The 21,556-nt window shown below is 43.4% G+C and overlaps 1 protein-coding gene across 1 annotated transcript; it reads right to left on the bottom strand.

The window, feature by feature from the left end:
• Nucleotides 1-42: 42 nt before the first annotated feature.
• LOC120419821 (probable chitinase 10) lies at nt 43-14,949 on the bottom strand. The gene is made up of 12 exons (XM_039582658.2): nt 14,749-14,949; nt 7,976-8,028; nt 7,695-7,906; nt 7,116-7,636; nt 5,943-7,059; nt 5,769-5,882; nt 3,990-5,709; nt 3,744-3,929; nt 3,408-3,687; nt 2,357-3,348; nt 1,696-2,297; nt 43-1,640 (listed from the first exon to the last, which is right to left on the bottom strand). Exons 2-12 carry the CDS (start codon nt 8,000-8,002, stop codon nt 146-148), a joined length of 7,266 nt encoding a protein of 2,421 aa, XP_039438592.1. The 5' UTR covers nt 8,003-8,028; nt 14,749-14,949; the 3' UTR covers nt 43-145.
• Nucleotides 14,950-21,556: the final 6,607 nt, after the last annotated feature.

Raw genomic sequence — 21,556 nt, 5'->3', positions numbered from 1 at the left:
CCACTCACAGGATTCTTCAATTGAAATTAAAACATAAAACAGTTACAAATTGTATCACTTTATTCCACTATCAGTTCTTCAGCATGCCCTTTTCAGCACGTTACTCTCTTATACCCTAACAACAACACATTGATTGCTGCAACTCCTACGTGCAATTCTCCGGCCGTTTCGTGGTGATTCTTCCCAGTTCCAGATTCATCGTTCTCAACAGCGGATGCTTTCCACACCCACAGCGTCCCCTAAAGTCGTCCAAATCCAGCGCCCAAATCATTCCTCCACCGAGGTTCATCTGCTTGAGATATTGCGTCTTCCGGCGGATCTCCTCAACGTCGTCGTACGAGACCCACTGGTTTCCATGGTACGCGTACGGTCCGATGCGCCCTTCCGGATCCCGTTGGACGGTCCATCCGTTACGGTTGACCTTTTCGCAAATTTCATAGTACGCTAGGAAACCACCAGCTCTGGTGAACTCTCCTGCCTCGCCCGGTCCGTAGGACTTCTCGTTCAGACCATAGTTGCTCGTATCAGCCAATGCAAACGATTGGCCATACAGCGGCATTCCCATGACCAACTTTCTCGATGGAGCTCCCTTCTCGATCCAATAGTTGATGGAAAAGTTTGCATTAAAATAATCGTAAGTATCTCCTGGGTAGTAGTAGAGCGGAGCCACGTGGCCTGTTTGTTTGTCCCAATTTCCGTGGAAATCATAGGTCATGACTGCGATCCAGTCGAAATACTCAGCCAACACTGGGACATCGTATCCCGCATCAATTACCATTTTGCTGGGTGAAACCGCTGCCGACAGCAGCCACCTTCTCGGTCGGAACGCCACTGCTAGTTCCTTAACCAGATCGGCAAAGCCTTCCTTCTCGTCGGCGAATCCCTTCTTGCAATCTACCTGCCAACACACTGGATATTCCCAATCCAAGTCTAGCCCATCAAAGTCGTATTTCTCGATGAACTCGACTGCGTGACTCACAAATTTCGCCCTAGCTGACGGACTCCTAACCAGTTTGCTGTATTTGTCTCCAAGCGAGTCATTCCAACCACCGAGGGCAAGAGTAACCTTAGTACCTCTTCGTTTGTGTTCCACTACCCGTTCGTAGAACATGTTGTCGATATCCGCCCACGAGTCGTGCGTTTTGATCGTAAGACTTTCACGATCTAAAACCGCGAACCCGTACACAATGTGCGTACACAGGGAATCCTCAATGTCATCCGGAGTGTACTTGCCGTCACCCTGACGGTACCATGCCCAATTGGTGAAGTAGCAGACCACCTTGTAGTCGTTGCTTCCGGTTAGTTGAACCTCCGGGTCACCCGCCGGTGGAGGTCGCGTTGGACGCTTAGTGGTCGTGTCGGGCATCCACCAACCCGAATTAGTACTCGATGACTCGGGTTTCCACCAAACCATGCTTGTGCTTTCCGGAACCCAAGATGCCGTTGTGGTGGTCGTTGTAAGCTTCGATGAAGCGGAAGTAGTACTTCTACGGGTTGTAGAGTAAGTGGGACGTGCGCTAGTGTATGTAGGTCTTGCTGTGGGTCTGACAGAGCTTGGCGTATCCGATTGCTTGTTCTGGCAGTTGGTATTTTGGGGCCAATCGCAACGGTTTCCGCTCCAGTACAAACCAGCCGGACATCTGAAAACAAAATTATGTTATTTTTCTATCGTTAATTCAAGTTTATAATCCTTACTTTTGTTCATAAAGCTTTCCGTACTGACAAATGTAATATTTGTTACAATCGGATGCATGTGGAATGAACAGACGACCATCGGAACAAGTTTGTTGCTCATCCGTTTCATTCAGGACTTCTTCGTACGAGGGGATACTCGTTGTCGTATACGTTGGCCTTGGCGTTGTTCTGCGCGGAGTTGTCGTAGTCCATTTTCTCGTTGATGTTGTCGTACGTTTAGTGGTCGTCGTTGTCGCAGGGCGTCGAGTTGTCTCTTGGGTGGTGCTGCTCGTTGGAGGACGCGTGGGGCGAGGTTCTTCTCGCTGTGGAATCTTCTCGAGCACACATCTCGGGCCAGGTCCGGGGTAATTACGCAAGACTCGATTGATGGTTCGCAGCAGCGGATATTCTTCACAATCACACGAGTTGCGGAAATCATCCAGATCCAGCGCCCAGATCATAGCCCCACCAAGTCCCATGGCTTTTACGTATTCGCTCTTGTGACGAATCATGTACTGATCATCGAACGATACCCACTGATCTCCCTTGTACGCGTAAGGACCCATTCGTCCCTTACGGTCTCGTACTACAGTCCACTTTTTGTTGATAATGTTGGCGCAAATCTGAAAAAAGACAATCGTTACTGAAAGTCGTACGATCAAACAATGTAGATTAAGCAAACCTCGTAATACGCAAGGAATCCACGAGCCTTGGTATATTCTCCAGCTTCTCCACCGCCATATGTTCTAGCATTCAGATCGTGGTTGCTGTTGTCCGCCAATGAGAACGATTGTCCATACATAGGCATGCCCATAACCAACTTACGTGGATCCGCTCCTTGTTCGATCCAGTAATTCAAAGTGAAGTTTGCATTGAATGTCTTATCGAAATCATCCGGATGTTCGTACATTGGCGCTACGTGTCCCGTTTTCTTATCCCACTGGCCGTGGTAGTCGTACGTCATCACCGCAATCCAATCCATATAGTTCGACAGTGTGACAACATCATATCCCTCATCCATGACCTTCTTACTCGGGGAAACAGCCGAAGACAGCAGCAATCCCTTAGGTTTGAATGCTTGAGATAATTCTATCACCAAGCTAGCAAAACCTTCCTTTTCATCAGAATATCCCTTGGTACAATCCACCTGCCAGCATACTGGATATTCCCAGTCGAGATCCAAACCATCAAATCCGTACTTTTCAATGAAAGAGATTACATCCGCGATAAACTTCCTTCTAGCGTTAGCATTTCGCACCAACCGACTGTACTTGTCTCCAGCAGAATCATTCCAACCTCCAATGGCAACGGTTACCTTCTTACCCTTCTTTTTGAACTCGACCACTCGTTCGTAGAATCGGTTATCAATATCTGCCCAAGAGTCGTGTGGCTTTATTACCAGATTCTCTCGATCTAACACGGCGAACCCGTACACAATATGCGTACAAAGGTCGGCATCAATGTCTTCGGGCAGATACTTTCCAGCACTCTGTCGATACCAGGCCCAGTTGGTAAAGTAGCACACTACCTTGTAGTCATAATCGGACTCGATTGCATTCTCATCAGAATCTGTCTTATCAACGGATCCCTGCTCCGGCGACGCAGCATTGTTTGTATTGACATTCACAGGTTCCTTCACCTCTTCCTCGACAGTAGACTCTGGTACAGTTGCAGCTGAAATGAATCATTCATCAACCGTTATCCACATCCTTCTGTCGGCATTCAATACTTACGCACTACCTCCGTTCCGCTCGGAGCATCGCGTAGCCCTTCCCGGATTGCCGTGAGCAACGGATGATGACCCTGTCCGCAGCGATTCTTGAAATCGTCCAAGTCCAGCGCCCAAATCATACCTCCGCCAAGGTTCATCGCTCGTATGAACTGTACCTTGCGCAACAGCGCTTCCTTGTCGTCGAACGACACCCACTGGTTGCCCTTGTACGCATACGGTCCCATGCGCTTTAGCTCGTCCTGCACGACGGTCCATTCCTTGTTCTGGATTCGGTCGCAAATCTGTCGAGAATCGCTTGGTTTTTAAACGTGTCTTTTACGTGGCGACTCTTACAAACCTCGTAGTATGCCAGGAAACCAGCAGCTCGAGTGAATTCCCCAGCTTGTCCGGGTCCTGGAGCCTTTGCGTTCAGTCCGTTGTTCTTTTGATCAGCAAGGGCGAACGATTGTCCGTAGAGTGGCATTCCCATCACCAGCTTCCTTGCAGGAGCACCCAGTTCAATCCAGTAGTTGATGGAATAGTTCTAAAATGGATAAGAAAGCATGATTTCAAACCATACGAACCTGATCATATTGATACTTACCGCATTGAAGTAATCAATCTCGTCGTCCGGGTGGTAGTACAGCGGAGCAACGTGGCCGGTTTTCTTGTCCCACTGTCCGTGGAAGTCGTACGTCATGACGGCAATCCAGTCAAAGTACTGCGCCAAAGTTGGTACATCGTACCCAGCATCAATTACAGTCTTGCTTGGTGACACCGCAGCAGACAGCAACCAGTCTCTTGGTTTGAACTCAGCGGACAGCTCACGTACTAAGCTAGCAAAGCCTTCCTTCTCGTCGGCGAATCCCTTCTTGCAATCAACCTGCCAGCATACCGGATATTCCCAGTCAAGATCCAAGCCTTCGAATCCGTATTTTTCGAGGAACTCAACCACGTGTTGGACGAAACGTGCTCTTGCAGCGGCACTTCTCACCAGTCGACTGTACTTGTCTCCGGCGGAGTCGTTCCATCCTCCGATAGCAAGAGTTACCTTAACTCCCTTCTCCTTAGCAGCGACCACTCGTGTGTAGAACTTGTTATCGATATCTGCCCAAGAGTCGTGCGTCTTTATCGTAAGCGACGAGTAGTCCAGTACAGCGAATCCGTACACGATGTGAGTACAAAGGTCCGTCCGTATGTGATCCGGAGTGTACTTGCCGTAGCCCTTACGATACCACGCCCAATTGGTGAAATAACAAACCATTTTATAATGTCCAGACAACGGTTCAAGAACCGGCATCTCCGTGGTCGTTGTCGTTGTGGTCGTTGTAGTAGTTGTTGTGGGCTTACTCGAGGGTCGATCAATGTCCTGATCAACCTCCTGCAACGTTTCGCCTTCCTCTTCTTCGGAACTGTTCTCGGTGCTATCGGTCGGAGAGGTCTGCTTGCACTTGGCATTCGATGGCCAATCGCAAATCATTCGTTCTTGATTCCAGTGCAGTCCTTCGGCACAGCTGGCTGCTTCTAGCCGTCCCCAGTTGCAGACCAGATATTGATTACAATCTCCCGGGTACGGAACGTGCGTATGGCCATCACATGGGTCGTCTTCCGACAGAACCTTCAGCGGAGCTAGCTTGGTGTACTTGTTCAACAACTTGTAGTACTGCGCACGGCTGACACAGTTGACGTTATCCTCCCAGTCACAACTGTTGACATCCTGGTTCCAGAACAACCCTGGACCGCACTGTTGAGCAACCTTCTTTTCATTCACACAGATGTAAAAGCTGTCGCAACTCTTGTGCGGATAGTATTCTCCATTGGAACACTTCTCAACGGGTCGCTGAGGAGGCTTCTTCGTTGTAGTCACCGGTTTCTTCGTAGGCTTATTAGGGTTGTTGGGAACACGCGAGGGTGTCGGACTTGGACGGCTCATGGTGGTGGTCCATCTATTCGGACGAGTAGTAGTCATCGGTGTCGTGGTCGTTGAAGTCGTAGTCTTTCTTCGACGCGTAGTCGTTGGAGCAGCCATTGTGGTCGTTGTTTCCGGAATCATCGCAACTGGCTGAGCAGACGAATCCTTCGTACATCTTGCGTTAGCTGGCCAATCGCATAGACTAGCCGCTTCGTTCCAGTGGAGACCTCCGGCGCAGTACTGCTGCTTGAACTCTCCGTACACGCAACGGTAGTACGAGTTGCAGCTGTACGGATGGGCTTTGTACTGGTTTGGTTCGCATGGTTCACCCTCCATAAGACCAGGCTGGACTAGTGCCGGGGCGGGAATTGTCGTTCCTACAGTGGTGGTCGGTGGAACGTAGGTCGTGGTGCTGAAAGGTGAAATTAACATGACATAAAGCTAGAAGGACGATATTTTAGGAACATCTACCTGGTAGTTGTACGACGTGTCGTTGTAGTTGGAGTCGTAGTGCGGCGAGTCGTCGTTGTAGTTGTGGTGCGACGTGTTGTGGTTGGTCGCTCGGTTGTCGTCGTTGTCGTGGAACTACGGACGATACAAAATTATTAATCAAATATAAGATGCACTAAAATTCCAATAACTTACGTCGTAGTCGTGCTGGTAGTCGTCCTCCTAGTTGTCGTTGGTTCCTGCCACGAAGGCCACGTGGTCGCAGATGTCGTTGGACCTCCGCTTCCGTTGTCAGCTCCGGTGGTCATTTCTGCCATGGGTGGGGTCACTGCCTGTGGTGGGCGGGTACAGTCCGCCTTAGTTGGTTGAGGAGTGTCCAGTCTTCCGAACGCCCTGTTGATAGCGCTCAGCACCGGATACCGTTCTTCGCAGCACTTGTTCTGGTAATCGTCCAAATCCATAGTCCATGCCGCGATACCTCCATATCCTCCCTTCATAACGTATTGAGCTTTCACAGTTGCCGAAACTGGATCATCATAGCCCACCCATTGGTCCTTTGAAGTAGCATAGGGTCCTGATTTCAGCGACACATCGCGAGCAACCCGCCATTTTTGCTTCCGGACTCGGTAACAAATTTCGTAGTACGCTAGCATACCAGGCTGACGAGTGTCTTCACCAGCTTGTCCGGGACCAGAGGCTGGACTACCCAACCCAGATATTTCGGTTCGCGAAAGCGTGAAGCTCTGTCCATACAAGGGAACTCCCATGATCAGTTTATCCTTTTGGGCTCCCATCTTGACCAATAGCTGCATGGCGTAATCAGTGTTGTATTGTGGATACTTGTCACCCGAGCTTCCGTACAGTGGACTGACGTGTCCGGTCTGAGATTCCCACGATCCGTGGTAGTCGTACGTCATGATAGTCATAAAGTCCACAATGTTCGACAACTGAGCTATTTCGTAAGCTTCCGTAATGACTTCCTTGTATCCGGATATACTCATACTGAGCAGCAAATTGTGCCTGCTGAACTCTTGCTTCATTTCCTTCATGAGCTTTGTCAGATTGGGACGGTCACTGGAAGGTCCCTTCGAGCAATCACTTTGCCAGCAAACCGGGTAGTTCCAATCCAGATGAAGTCCAGAGAATCCATAAGTCCGTAGAAAACTAACTGCGTTACTGATGAAGTTGCGTCGATTCTGTGGTGAACCAACCATGGTAGAGTACTTGTCCCCAACGGAATCCGTCCATCCTCCCATTCCTAACAGTACGGGAACGGTTGAACCTGCAGCAGTGATCGTTCGTTGATACATGTCTGAAAAAAGATGTGTTACATCATAAGCTTCAGTGCAGCATTTGAAGATCACTTACGATTATCGATATCAGCCCACGAATCAAATTCCTTCATTATCAGAGACGCTGGATCCAGCGTGGCGAATGAGTATACAATATGCGTGCACAGTTTGTTATCAATCTGCTCCGGAACAAACTGGGCATCATCCTTCCGGTAGAAAGCCCAATTAGTCATGTGGCAAACCACTTTCAAATCGCCAGAACGCTGCTTCAAGTTGCCAAACCTTTGGAATTGACTAACTTCCACACTCGGTTTATCTCGCAGAGTGTTGATGTCCACCAGCTGTTGGTATGGTGAACCGAACCGGAACGGCTGCGGATTCCTGGTGTCGTATTGCATCGGGAACGAGTACGCTGCATATTTATTCTGGAACAACGGATTCGCTGGGGCACGATAGTCGAACGATTCTCCCGACTCCACACGTTGCTGCTCCAAAGTCACCACCGACTTGACATCGCTTACGACGTCCTCGATGGCATTGTCCATATCCAGGATGCGAAACTCCACTGCATCGCGAAGTGGCAAGTGATCGTCAACCCTAAAATCGAAAGATTCAATATCCAATGTTCAAGCAATCGAGTCCGCCATCGACTTACAAACTGACTGGCGCGCTTTCAACGGCACTTCTCAGCGGAAGTGACTTTGTTCCGAAGATGTCGTCTTGGGTGTACGCAGCCGTCTTTTCGTAACTTCTGGGCGGTACAGCTTCGACGCTGTCCCGGCGGAAGGATGCCGCTTCCGGTTGTACATTCCTGTACGCGTCGGTGCTCGTCGTTGTCCAGCAGACGGTACCAAGGACAACGACCGTCTGGGTTGGAAAGAATAATGTACGTTACGTGACCAGAGTGCTGACGGGCGGTGAAAGAGAACCACTTACCAGCTTCAAGAACATGCGCTTAGTCATATTCCTGGGCGATCATTGATGGCACGCTGAAACGAAAACGACAATCATAAGAAAGATGAGCAATTCTTTAAAAAACAACTCTGCATGATAAGAGTGTGTCATCAAAAGTCATGTTCTACTTTCTAAAGCATCGTATTATCAGCAAGAAGTTCATTGAACAACGCATACACATAGCGAAACCATTGCATCATCTCGTCAGTTGAACTTGACCGTGATCGAATCTCATCCAAGAGATGCAACCATTCGCAGTGTCTCAAATCAGCTGGTCAAAGAACCACCGAGCAGCGTACAAAAACAGAAAAACCTGTTTCTCGAGCAGCAGCACGTGCTTGATCTCCGGGTTGAGTGGGAATACGCGAGAGACTCTCCGCGGAACTCCACAACCGGTACCGCTATGCATAATCGTAGGAAAAAGAACGAAAACAAACACACCCCCAAAGCGGACTACGGCGTACGGTGGAGAGTCTGGAAGTTCATTCATTCTGGCGCTGAAGTGGTCTGGTGACCGACCACCTGATTGTGCCGTCGTTGTCTTTGCGTTCGACTGGTTTATGGTCGTTCTAGTAGTGGGTCACTGGGTTTGGTTTTTGTTTTACGGTTGGAATGGAGAGGTTTTGAGTTATTTGAAGTCAACATTGATTTGATGGCATAGCAATATAGAAAATATTGGTGTCGCAAAAATGATAAAAATATAAATCAAAAATCTATTTTAATCTCATCAGTCCATTTGATATTGTAAAGTGTTAACACTCAAACGCACAGGTAGTCATTTGACCCCTATTTTTTTCGTTTTCTTAAAAATCTCATAATTTTTGGTAAAATTGACCAATTTGGATGCTTCTGGTTGCAAAAGATACAGATTTGTCTATATTTTTAACTGTCAGATGGAGGACAAATCTAGTCCACTTTTACCGGAGATATTCCGGATTCTGTTGGCGTACCTCGGCCCTCCTATTTGGGGTTTTGGTCAATATAACAAGAACCATTTCACAGAACAATCGCATCGCTGGCGGTGGTTGGACTCGCAATTCGAAGGTCGTCAGTTTGAACACTGGAGTGGAAGGTTCCTTGGAGTAGAATGAGGTTTGAGTGTCCTCCCCATTCAAGCCTTCGGACTCCTAGGTTCGAGCAGAAACTTGCAAAAGAGACCACAAAAGACCTGGGTGTTGTAAAAGTGGATGGTTTGATTTTTTTTGAGAATATTGGGAATATTTATTTGAGAGTGTAATAGCCATTCAACCACTCAAATCTAACTAATTAGGAGTCGCTGAACACGAATATAACCCTTAGAATGCTCCAAAGTATTCCGTGCAGGGATGGAACAATCGCAAAAAAATCAATTTCGCTTGCGAACCTTTCTTCACCCGCGAAAGAGAGAGGAGGCAAATCACGCAAAAGAATTTCGCTCCCGAAATTCTCCAAGAAAATCAATCTGCTGATGATTTTTTTGTGATTTTCCTTGTCAGCACTACTAAATAATATTTATTTCAATTTGTTTACACACATTGCCCATCTACAAAATGTGACAGGTAATTTTTCGACGTGTGACGTTACACTTGCATGTGTAGTAGTGAAAAAGATGTTCCGTCGAATAATCAAGAAGATGATTTTTTTTTTCGATTCTTTTTACCGATCTTTCGTGTGCGAGAGAGGAGAGTCATGCTCCCTTCGGATTTTTTCTCTTGATGAACGTCCAGAGATTTTCTTTTGATGATGATTATGCTACGCTGATTCCGTGTTTCCGTTAAAGCATTAAACAGTTAAAGTGGATGGTGTGACTAGATCGCGCAGCTTCATCGGCTATTAAAAATTCAAATAAAACATAACTTGACGAAATTGAAGCGTAAACACTTAAATCAACTTCAAAAATGTTGAGTTATGTAATTCATTGTAAAATTCTAGAGTTTATGCCATGGATTTTAAAAAGCAAAGTTGGAAGCCTTTTAACACTCAAACGCTCGGGTAGTCTTTTGATCACTGGGTTTGGTTTTTGTTTTACGGTTGGAATGGAGAGGTTTTGAGTTATTTGAAGTCAACATTGATTTGATGGCATAGCAATATAGAAAATCGACGTCGTCGTGCTATCTTGTCGCACCCGCCATTTTGACGTTCCGAGAAAAACGCGTTTTAATGTTTGACCTTGAATATTCAAAAACGAGAGCACGCAATGTAAACAATAACAAACACGTTTTGTTTGGCTCACCATTCTGTGCATTGTCCCAAAGTTTGGTTGAAGTTGGTTGCTGGAGTCCCGAGTTATAATTACAAATGTTTATGGTAGTCTAGCTTGTACGTGCGACAAACGCATCCTGACTTTCCTGGCCTGAAATCCCTTTGGCCTTTTGTCGCACTTACATCAATTTTTATGGAGTGACAAGATAGCACGACAAGATTGAAACTACTTTCATATGTAAAGTGACAAAAATGCACGGAGTTTTTTCGGTTTTTGTTGAATATCTCAGGATTGAAATCGAATTTTGGGGATCTGTGAAGGTCAAAAGGTGAGGCATTGTGAGCTGCACAAAATGGCGTTCTTAACTCAATTTGGCCCAAAATGCACGTACGACAAGTTAGCACGATGGCGACGAAATATTGGTGTCGGCAAAAATGTTAAAAATATATATTAAAATTCTACTTTAATCTCATCATATGCATATTGTAAAGTGTTTACACTCAAACGCTCGGGTAGTCTTTTGACCCCTATTTTTTTTTCTTAAAAATCTCATGACTTTTGGTAGAATTGTCCAATTTGGATGCTTCTGGTTGCAAAAGATCCAGATTTGTCTATATTATTAACTGTCAGATGGGGGACAAATGTGGTCCATTTTTACCGGAGATATTCCGGATTCCGTTGGGGTACCTTGACCCTGCTTCATGGGTCTTTTGTCAAAATAACAAAGAGTATTTCACACAACATGCAAAACTTCAAGACATCATTCTAATATCTCATAAACATTTCATTTTTATTGAACAAAATTCAAAAAAGAAGGTGAAAGAACGTTATATAAAACATCAAATAATGAAAATGCATAGCAGTTGAGCTATTTCAGCTTTGCATCTTTGTAAAATCAATTAAAATATCGATGAATAAATTGCATATAGTTTTTGGAAAATAAAAAAAACTAATATTTTGGTTATTTATGAAGTTTTTTTTTATTTGTTTCATAATATGTTGAGCAAACATTTTGTAAGCATTTCGAAATGTTTTAATTTTTTAAGTGTCGATAACAAATTTTACTAAATACTAAAATTACCCGTTTGCTGACATTCATGACAACAAAAATACTCTTTTCTTTTACGGGACCATTCAAAACCACGTGGAAACTTTTTTGAAAATCTTCAACCGATTTTAGCTGTTTTGAATGCAAATGAAAGGTGATTAGTTTAGTTGTCAAGAAAAACAAAGATGAATTTTGGAATGTTGAAAATTTGGTAGGTTGAATATTATCTCTTTTTGAGTAGTATTGCCTAAAAAATGATGAATATTCACCAGAAACTGATAAAAATTCACCATTTTCTGATATTTCACTGATATAACATATTTTGACACAAAACCTGATGAATATTGCCACTGAACCCTCACTCCAATTTTGGGATCGATCTAAGCATTTTGGTTTTTTTTTATGCCGTCTTTGCATAGAATTGCTAAGAAAGTACCCTTAATTTTATTTGAAAAAAAAATCACTTTTGTTAATCATACATCATATCACTTTTCAATCATGTAAACCAATAATTTCAGATGAAATTGGGTTCTAGATTTAGCTGACGTCGCTATCACTATAATTTATTTGTATTTATAAATTTTAGGCCGTTGCAAATATTTTTCAAAGTTTATGTCACCCCCTTCAAAATTGGTCTAAAAAATCAGGGGGCAAAAAAATCTGTCCAAAAAAATTCCAAATTTCCATGAAAATAAAAGTCTAATCAACTGAAACAATCTAAAATGCATTTTTCTGCTAACCATATTTTAAATGTTTGGGCTTGTTCAAAAATGTTTTGAATTTTTATAAAAATTCCAATGCCGCAAAAATTTTATTTTTCGCAAAAAATAAAATTTTCGTCTATTTTGGAAACTAATGATGTCAACACAACTGGACAGGTGTATAATGCATTTTAATTTATAAAAACTAACTTAATCCACCTATGTGGTTGGAGCCTTCCTCACTTATTACCAACAATGGCTGATATGATGGAATTGTACAAAAAGATCCGGAATAAAAAAGTACATAAATATCACTTAAGTGGCCATATCTCGAGACAGGGTTGCCAGATCTTTAATGTTTTAAACTCGTTGGAAAAGTCTTTTGATAACCCAACCAACGATGGGTCGGATGGTGGATCCGAACATAGTTTACATACATTTAAGTGAGATCCGGCATCCAAAAAGTACATCAATATCACTTAAGTGGCCATATCTCAAGACAGGGTTGCCAGATCTTCAATGTTTTGGACTCTTTGGAAAGGTCTTTTGATAACCTAACCAACGATGGGTCGGATGGTGGATCCGGACATAGTTTACATACATTTAAGTGAGATCCGGCTTTCAAAAAGTACATCAATATCACTTAAGTGGCCATATCTCAAGACAGGGTTGCCAGATCTTCAATGTTTTGGACTCTTTGGAAAGGTCTTTTGATAACCTAACCAACGATGGGTCGGATGGTGGATCCGGACATAGTTTACATACATTTAAGTGAGATCCGGCTTTCAAAAAGTACACCAATATCACTTAAGTGGCCATATCTCGAGACAGGGTTGCCAGATCTTCAATGTCTTGGACTCGTTGGAAAGGTCTTCTGATAACCTAACCAATGATGGATCGGGTGATGGACCCGGACATAGTTTACATACATTTAAGTGAGATCTGGATATATGTGAAAACACATTTTTATACATAACTTTTGAACTACTTATCGAAACTTCAATCTATATAAAACTCGATGTATGGGACCCTAAACCAAGTCGAATGCAACAGGTTCGGATCAAATCGGTTCTGCCAGTGCCGAGAAACATGAGCTAGTTTGTTGGTCACATACATACATACACACACACATACACACACACATACACACAGACATTTGTTCAGTTTTCGATTCTGAGTTGATATGTATACATGAAGGTGGGTCTACGACGTTTTTATGCAAAGTTTATTTTTAGAACAGGATTATAGCCTTACCTCAGTGAGGAAGGCAAAAAAAAAAAATTCTTGAAAAGTTTGAAATGTTACCGCAAAAAAATACAAGACTAATGCTTTACATTTTCTTACAAAGTTAAGGTAAAGTCGTCAACTACCTTGAAAAAAGCCTGATCATCACTCTTAAATTCTCTTTATATAATTAAAATCAAGGAATATCTGCATCAACATGAATCAGCATGAGCCGGTTGTACTTTTCTTGAAGCCAGTGATGGAGTTTTCGATCTCAAGCATAAGTGTCTCAAAATTTATATAATTTTATGATGCAGACATTGACGTTCTCGTTGGCAATCATATTTTTATAAATTAATGTTTCAGTTTTTTAAGTGTGGCCAAAGTCCACGGAAAAATGGTTGAACTTTGAAATATTCAAGATTGTTCGTCTCATTCCTTACATACAGTTACAGAATATAAATAATTTATAGTGTTTTGCTAGAAGCGCGAAAAAATTAAACCACCTAAATCTGGCACCTAATCATAACCATCACTTCGCTATCTCAAAATTCTGCAATCCAATATCATCAATCAATCCAATCACAATCTCATTAATTATCCCAACACTGTCCCCTTCACTGATCCCGATTCCACCTCTCACTGGCTCCAGGAGGCACATTCTGGTCAACGAACTTTATCCCGCTTCCATTTCAGTCCACACATCCAGAGCAAACCAGTTCTTCCATTTGCGCGGCGTATCACATCCAATATCGATGGGACCAGTTTCGCGATGAAACCCGATCCCTTGGTCAGAAAGCAGTTCTCCCGCAGGAATAATCCCAATAAGCTGAATTTATAATGAACCCGCAGAGATCACCAAATTCTTCCTCCACCGGGGAGTCGCGAAAAAAACATTGTGTGGTATTAAACTGTGTCACCGCGGTGAGTCTCATAACGGTATCGGTGTGCCCAACCCTGCGGTTATTAAAAATTCAGAAATATTCTGTCACTGCCACGCAAAACAACAATCAACTATTTGGCACACTTTCTTCGCCGCGTCACCTAGTTCGATTCACGATGAGCTGCAAATTTCCTTGGAGAACGGTATTCCCTGAAGGTTCGTCGCTTGTACTGCACCTTGTTCTTTTTTTATGTTTTTGCACAGTCCAGCTGCGCGAACGTTTGAACACTGTGTGGCGTAGCATAGCTCAACAATCGACACTTCCTCAATATGTTTCGTGAAAGCTGCAAGTGCAACGTCGGCTAATCTTCTTCCAGCTATCTCCCACGCGCGTGCAACATTGATATGCGCAAACGCAAAGCTCTTCACGATACGCGCTACCTTCTCTGAACCGCTCGTAGAACATGACTTGAAACTGTACGAACTATCCGCCGTATCGATGCGTTGCACTCAAGTTCATTTAATTTGAATAATTATGATGTTGGTTGAATATCAATCATCACTTCGGGCTTGACTTCTTCCTCGTTTAAGGGTGCCCCTCTAACACTCCAAGTGCATACAAACACGTCGTCACCTTCCACTGGGTCAAGCACTGTGACCAAAATCAGATCCCCAAGCCAATTAAATCGACTCAGCGCACCACACCACGATACTAACATTCCAAAAATCTTCACTGTAATCCAAACTGTGAGGCGTCGTTCATGGCCTCTCCCTGGCGGGGTTCTCCAACAGCAGCTACTGTATTCCTCAGCGGTCTTCAGCTCTCCAACAGGTTCCACACGCACTTCTTGCACGAAACGGCTCAAACTCGGGAGAACAAACGCGCGCGCGTAACTTTGACCACGACCACGACGGCGACCAACGAAAGACTAATTCTTATTCATCCCGGATGGTGGCTTTTTATACGCGTTCCGGCCCCGGGGACAGAAGCGTCGTGGACTGCGGGACTGGACGATAGATGGGCGCAGGGTACCACCCAGGGAAGATGGGTGGCTGATGGGTTGGGCTGAACTTGTTCTGTGACAAACGGATATTTTTTTTTTTCTTCTGTTGTCTTTATCGACGTTTATTCTTTTCGGAAAAGAGAGGGAGTCCTGATTGATTCACGCTGGAGGTCGAAAATGATTTTGAATTTTCATTGTTTTTTTTTTTTTTCATTCGTTATGCCATCTCCATGAATTGAATCATTTAGTGTCCTTTGGTGGAGACGCACAGTGATTCATATTTAATTTCATCATTTCGTAGCAGTTGTGGCTTTTTAAAAGCAACAAATTCGTCATCACGGGTGACATTGAGTCTAAGGTGTTAGATTGGGTCATGAAAATTTCAGCATTTTTGTTTGACCCAATCTCACCCTTCAGACTCAATGTAACCCTTGATGACGGGAATTGTTTATAGTAATAAAACGATATAAAGCTGTTATATATAAAAAGTAAATTTTTGTGTCATTTGTAGTTTATTATCAGTTAAAAGCGGGCGCCACAAGATCATTGTATCAATTTTTTGGCCAATCGATTGTTTTCTCATAATTATACAATTCTTCTGTAACAAATTTAAGCAATGTGAACTTTTGCCCTGTTTGCGTTCAAAAAATCAAACCATCCACTTTAACGACCCTCGGGACTTTTTGGTCTCTATTGCAAATTTTCTACTCGAACCTAGGAGTCCAAAGGCTTGAATGGTGAGAGCACCCCAACCCATATTTTTACTCCAAGGAACCTTCCACCGCAGGGTTCGAACTGACGACCTTTGAATTGCGAGTCCAACCGCCGCCAACGATTCCACCGGAGCAGGCTTCCCAAGTAACATTTTAGGCTTTATCAAAGCTGCCACAACCGCTATAAAACCTTTCAGCCAAAACCAACATTAAAACCACTGAGTCGTAACAAACTCGTCCAGAACCTTCCTAAACCCCACTTAAAACCCAAAAGGACCTCCGCAAAAGATTGTTACGGCCTATTTATAAAACCTACATGAGCTCAAGGCTTTCCAACTGCATTCTAACAACATTAATATTTTTTTTCTTCACAACTTATTTTTATTAGGTCCTTTTAGGTGCTGCGACCAGGTTAGGACCGAGGATCAAGAGTACAACAAATAATAGGGGAGATGGGGGTAAGACGGCCACCCTAAGGGAGAAGTCTAATAAAATTTACATAACAGATTATTTTGATCTCAAATTACGTACATATTGTTCTACTACTAGTCCATTATAGAAATGACATAAATTAGTTAGTCTAAAAACCAATTTTCAATACTTTTCAGGAATTTTTAAAAAATAATTGAAATCGTATATATATGAAATACGCGGGGTAAGACGGCCACCCATGTGGGGTAAGACGGCCAGTGCTATAAATTAACTTAATAACTTTGCTAAATCCACCCAAATTCCTACAAGGTTTGTTGAACAGACTTCTCTGAACATCATAACTATTTTGGTTGAAAAAATCAGGTTTCAAATGTGAAGAAAAATGCTGTTTAAAAATTTTCATATTTTGGCTCAGTGAATTTCATATTATTGCGACCACATTTTATGAAAAACTGTGAATTTTTACTACAAAACAAACACAATTTGATGCAAAATAATTAGTTTGTGTATTTTGATTAGAATAAGTAAATCAAAATTGTGTAAACAATATTAAATTAGCGATTTTTATGAAAAGTTTGATAGGATTTCATACTATTCAATGAGTTTTGCTATATCACAGTAAAGAATGTTTGATTTTGATTAAAAATGGATAGTTTTTTTGAAAATGCTTTTCCTTATCTACAAATATGTCTTAATAGTCAAAAACCGTCAAAAATATAACCTATATCAATTAAAATCTACAAATTACGGGTGGCCGTCTTACCCCCGGAGGAGGTGGCCGTCTTGCCCCCAAATAAATTATTTTTTAAAACAATTTTTGTAAATAGCTCATCGCATTTTCTAAACTTTTTCGAGGGACATAATCTAGGGAAAACTTCAATTTAACATGAAAAAATATTTAAAGACAGGAAAACATATTGTTATCTAACAAAAATGCCTAAGTTGTAATTCATGAAAATTACATCCAGTTACAAGTTCAAAAATTATTTGTTTATTTTGAGCTATTTTTATACTATTTCAAACAATATTTTTGGCAAAGGTGACTCCTTATGCATTATTTAGCATGAGGAACAGTATTGCTAAACATTTTAGTAATATTCATTAGTATACTTAGTAAAACAGTGGGGTGGCCGTCTTACCCCGCCTGGCCGTCTTACCCCCAGTTCCCCTAAATAATAAAATAAAAAAAAACTGCGATCACGTCAATCTGTTCCTCGGGTGTCTTGCACTGCCTCAAGCGAACTCTGTATTCTCGGTAAATGGCCCACAGCTCCGACTCGCTGTATAGCATCCATTCACCTTGTTGCTCCTTCGGGGTTGCACCGGCGCCGGCGCCAGTATTTTCGCTACTTCTTCCTGCAGGACGAGGATCTTTCTCTTCCGGTACCGCTCGAGGTAGTGGAGGAAAATCCGCCGCGGTAAACACAGCTCCTGCCGGAGCCTGTTTGTCCTTCTTCCATACTGGCGGCTTCGGCTTGGACGCCTGCTGCCTCGACTGGATGAACTGCGCACGTTTGGGACAGCTGCGGTCCAGACCCTCGACAGTTGACACAATTCTTGGCTTGCGTTTCTTCTGCTTTGCACTTTTCTGTGCTGTGGGGACCCCCACAGCTGCTGCACCTGGGCTTGAGATGGCAGTTGATGGTTCCGTGACCGAACTGCAAACAGTTCTTGCACTGGGTCACGTGCGGTTCTTTGTTGCGGTAGGCCACCCACCGGACGACGACTGGTCCCACTTTCTTCACCTTGCTACTCAACTCCTTGATACTGGTGTCCCCCTTGGGAAAAAGCACGATGAAAGGCGTCTCATCGATGGCGGGAAGCTGCTGCTTCCGCCTGATGGCGTGTACTGCCAAGACGTCCAGCTGATGTTCCTCTTGAGCAGCTCCTTGATGTAATCCGGTTCCACGTTCGGGAGACCTCGCACTGCGCTTTCCGTGCGTGTAGAACTGCACCTTGTTCTTCTTCAGGTGAGCTTGCACCGTGTCGAAGTCGTTCACCACCAGCGGCGGCTGCTTCTTCTCCCCGGCCGACTTGCCGGTTGCTGGTACCTCGGGGATGGTTTTTTCTGCTGCTGGGTTCACATTGTTGATGTTGTTGCTCTCCTCCGCTAGCGGGCTGAACTTGTTGTTGCTGAGCAGTTTCTCCACGTCGCCGTCGTTGCCGCCATCGCCGACGTTGATCTCCTCCTTAGCACGGGTATGAATCTTCAAGCAATTTCAATATGGAGACTTGTATCAGAAGAAAGTGAGGCATTTTCGCTAGTTCTCACTGTTCTGTGTTCTGCGTGCACGTCCGCAAACATCGACCAGACACATACCAACACAAAGCGCCACCAAGAGGCAAATGGTGATTACGAATATTTTTGGCACTTTCGTTAAAAATATGCGGTTTTGCAAAAACAAATAACAAAACCAACTTTTAAGTATCGTTCGACTGTCAAACTTGTAATTCGTTGTTGATTTGTTCGAAAATTTGTTAAAAATAATAAGTTTTTTTGCAGCACCCCTTTTGGACGGACATTTCTGTTGTCACCTTCTGGTTCCTTGGATTGGCCATGGATAATTTCACAGTGTAATAAACAGGGCAGCTACCACCACGTGGCGCCACTGTTTCGAATGAGAAAATGATACAGGTTTTTCAGACGAGTTTCAATCCCGTGTCCTTAGCCTTCCTGCGGCGAACCTTGACCACCGGACGAAATTCGCCCCCGTCCTCTCCTCCTCCTTCGGAGTCTTCCACCTCCATGCTCGTCGCCGCCTGCGACTTGGGTTGAAACCCGTCCGGTTTCTCCCACACACTTTTCCTCAAGGCTGCGTTCCAGTAGTACAGCCTACCATCCTCAGCCCTGTGCTCCGTCCACTCACTCTCCGCCGTCGCGGCCGCCGCCATGGCCGTCGGCGAAAGTTAAAAAACACCGTGAAAAACGCTCCAATCAAAGGACACACGTCTGCTCTGGGCAAGCTGTCAAACTGGAATGTAACAACATCCATAAAGCCTTGATAAAACCTTTGTTTAAACCTAGTCAGGAGTCAAGGAAAAATGACATTTCATACGTCTTCAAACGTCTTATGCCAAAAAGGTTTTGTTTTGGCAAAAATATGGTTGGATTCAACGCTTTTTGGTGTAAATCTGATCTTCAGTGTAAGTCTTCGTCTTGCCAAATGAAATAATGTTGATGGTTGTCAAATATGGCAATGATAAATAATAGATATTAGAGGTAATCAAAATAATTTGAAAGCTTATTATTCGCAATGGTGGCTCAAATTCAGCTGCGATTCAAATTTTATTGATAAATTTAGGGGAGATATACATCCAAAAAAATCAACTCGCTTCATAGAAAATCATTATTTTGCGATCATAGTGTTACATGTTAAAACATATTTTATTGCAATGCTTTGAAAAAAATATTTTTAAACATCTATCGCTACATATATCAACCATACCAGAAATTCAGCATAAATGTGTGTTTTCGTCAAATTAAAATCAAATTTTTCAGTTTTCTAATTTTTCAACCAAAATGGCGGCCAATCTGATTCAATCAGAACACGCGTTTAGTGCCATATTTATGCACTGCTAATTGGCCGCGTTGAATGCTTTTTCAGGAGCTTATGGTTTTAAGTAAGCTTTTTGCATGCCTAATGGCACTTCACAACTAAAACACCCTTGGTTTTTTTTAAAAGCATGAGATAAAACCGTTTGGTTTTCAAGACTCTCTTAAACCTTTCATAAAACCTTATTGAAAGCCATTTAGCTTTTATTGGCGCAAGGTTTAATTAGCTTTTGCTTATTTGTTGTGGTGAATGCCCAAATAAAACTATAAAGCAATCAGATGCTACTATAAAACCTCAATAAAACTGGGTGGTGGCTAGTTGGTTTAGAAATGTTACTTCGGTTGGTTTGGTGTGATTGTTTGTACTTATAGCGTGGAGACGACTCCTACACTTGGAATGACTTAACGGCCTAACAACATCCAAGGCCGGGACCGACGTTTTACTTCCCCATCCGATGGAAGGTTGGAGCAGATGGGAATCGAACCCATGATCTTCCGCTTACTAAGCGGACAGCTTAATCATTCGGCCAAGCCTGCAGATATATTTAATTAAAAAAGGCCATTTGACATGAGCATTCAAAAATGAGTCTCTTCGCGTTCAATTTTTTGTCCACGAGCCAAACTTTGGTCACTCCTGTTCTAATGAATGTTACTTCATGAATTCATTGAGAATGTGAAGAAAGATTGTTGAATGACAAATAAACTTTATAATTTTGCTATGTTGATAAGAAACATCTTAGGTACATACAGTCAAACTTAATCCGTGGCTCTTAAAGTACTTTTAATACAATTTCTTCACGTGCACTCGTTTAAGACTGACGTCAGTTCAAACGCATGCGTTTCTGCTTCCTGTTCTGGCCATTCATCGCCAGCACTTTTGACCTTATTCACAAAGCATCGGCTGAGGGGTGACCTATTCCGGTACACGTGGGCTGCACTTCAAGAAGCCATTTTTGTAAAGTACGCTCCTGGAATAATTTCATTTTTTTTCTATAAACATGCTAATCATGTGCGTGCGTTTAGTTAGTTGCTTTTAGTAGAGGGTTCCTCTACGCGTATTGACTAGGTATGTGCCATCTTTGGAATATAAAAATTGTGCACCCTCCATCGTCCGTTAATGAAGCCAATGAACTTGGATTGTTTATTGTCGGCATCGTGATAAAAAAACTAAGATTAAACGTGACGAGTTCAAAACATCTTGGCATTTTTATTCCTCAAAAATTGCAACACTTTTCATCGAAACCAAACCAAGGTGCTATCGATTCCTGTTTGTCTTTAGCCGTTTCTTGCCCCCTCGGTTCATCAGTCTGGATCAGTTTCCAGAAAATAAAAGACGCTCCAGACGACCGCTTCAGGGCGAAACCTGTTACATACACGAAATATCTGCCATCGTCATCCTGCTCGCCGTGTTCCGAGGCACCATTCCAGGACAAGTTGCTCTGGTTTTGTTGCGAAAAAGGGTGTTGGTCGCCCTTGATCTTCAAGCAGGATTACCCGGGAGGTCTGTAGGAGAGTCGCCAAGAAGTCAGTTGTTCTTAATCTCGTGGGCACGACATCTCTAACGGGTTCGTCGCTTGTTCCAGCTGCTGTCGCTGAAGGCGCGCAAGTCTCCTGCGCGTTGGTGGGCATTTCGCAACCCCCGGAAAGGTGAACGGAAATTTTTTTTTGGGATAAAAGATCATCAATTTCATGCGGTAAAAGCACCTTAAAGTACCGTTGGTTTTATTTGTCACCAAATTGTGGTGCGGTGGTGTGACATTTCTGCGCAGAAGATTCACTCCCGGAGGGATGCTGGCTGAACGACGAGCAAAGATCAAATTCCT

Source organism: Culex pipiens, chromosome 2, assembly GCF_016801865.2.
Source record: "Culex pipiens pallens isolate TS chromosome 2, TS_CPP_V2, whole genome shotgun sequence".
Taxonomy (NCBI): domain Eukaryota; kingdom Metazoa; phylum Arthropoda; class Insecta; order Diptera; family Culicidae; genus Culex; species Culex pipiens.
The sequence above is the reverse complement of the archived record's forward strand: the minus strand, read 5'-3'. Positions and strand labels throughout refer to the sequence as shown.

Bases quoted from the DNA above. Each gene is read 5' to 3' on its own strand.
- LOC120419821 (XM_039582658.2), bottom strand. From the start codon at position 8,002: ATGACTAAGCGCATGTTCTTGAAGCTG. The intron at 7,637-7,694 runs GTAAGTCGATGG...TTTCGATTTTAG, and splicing joins GAAAGCGCGCCAGTCAGTTT to GGTTGACGATCACTTGCCAC. The intron at 3,349-3,407 runs GTAAGTATTGAA...GATTCATTTCAG, and splicing joins GAGCGGAACGGAGGTAGTGC to CTGCAACTGTACCAGAGTCT.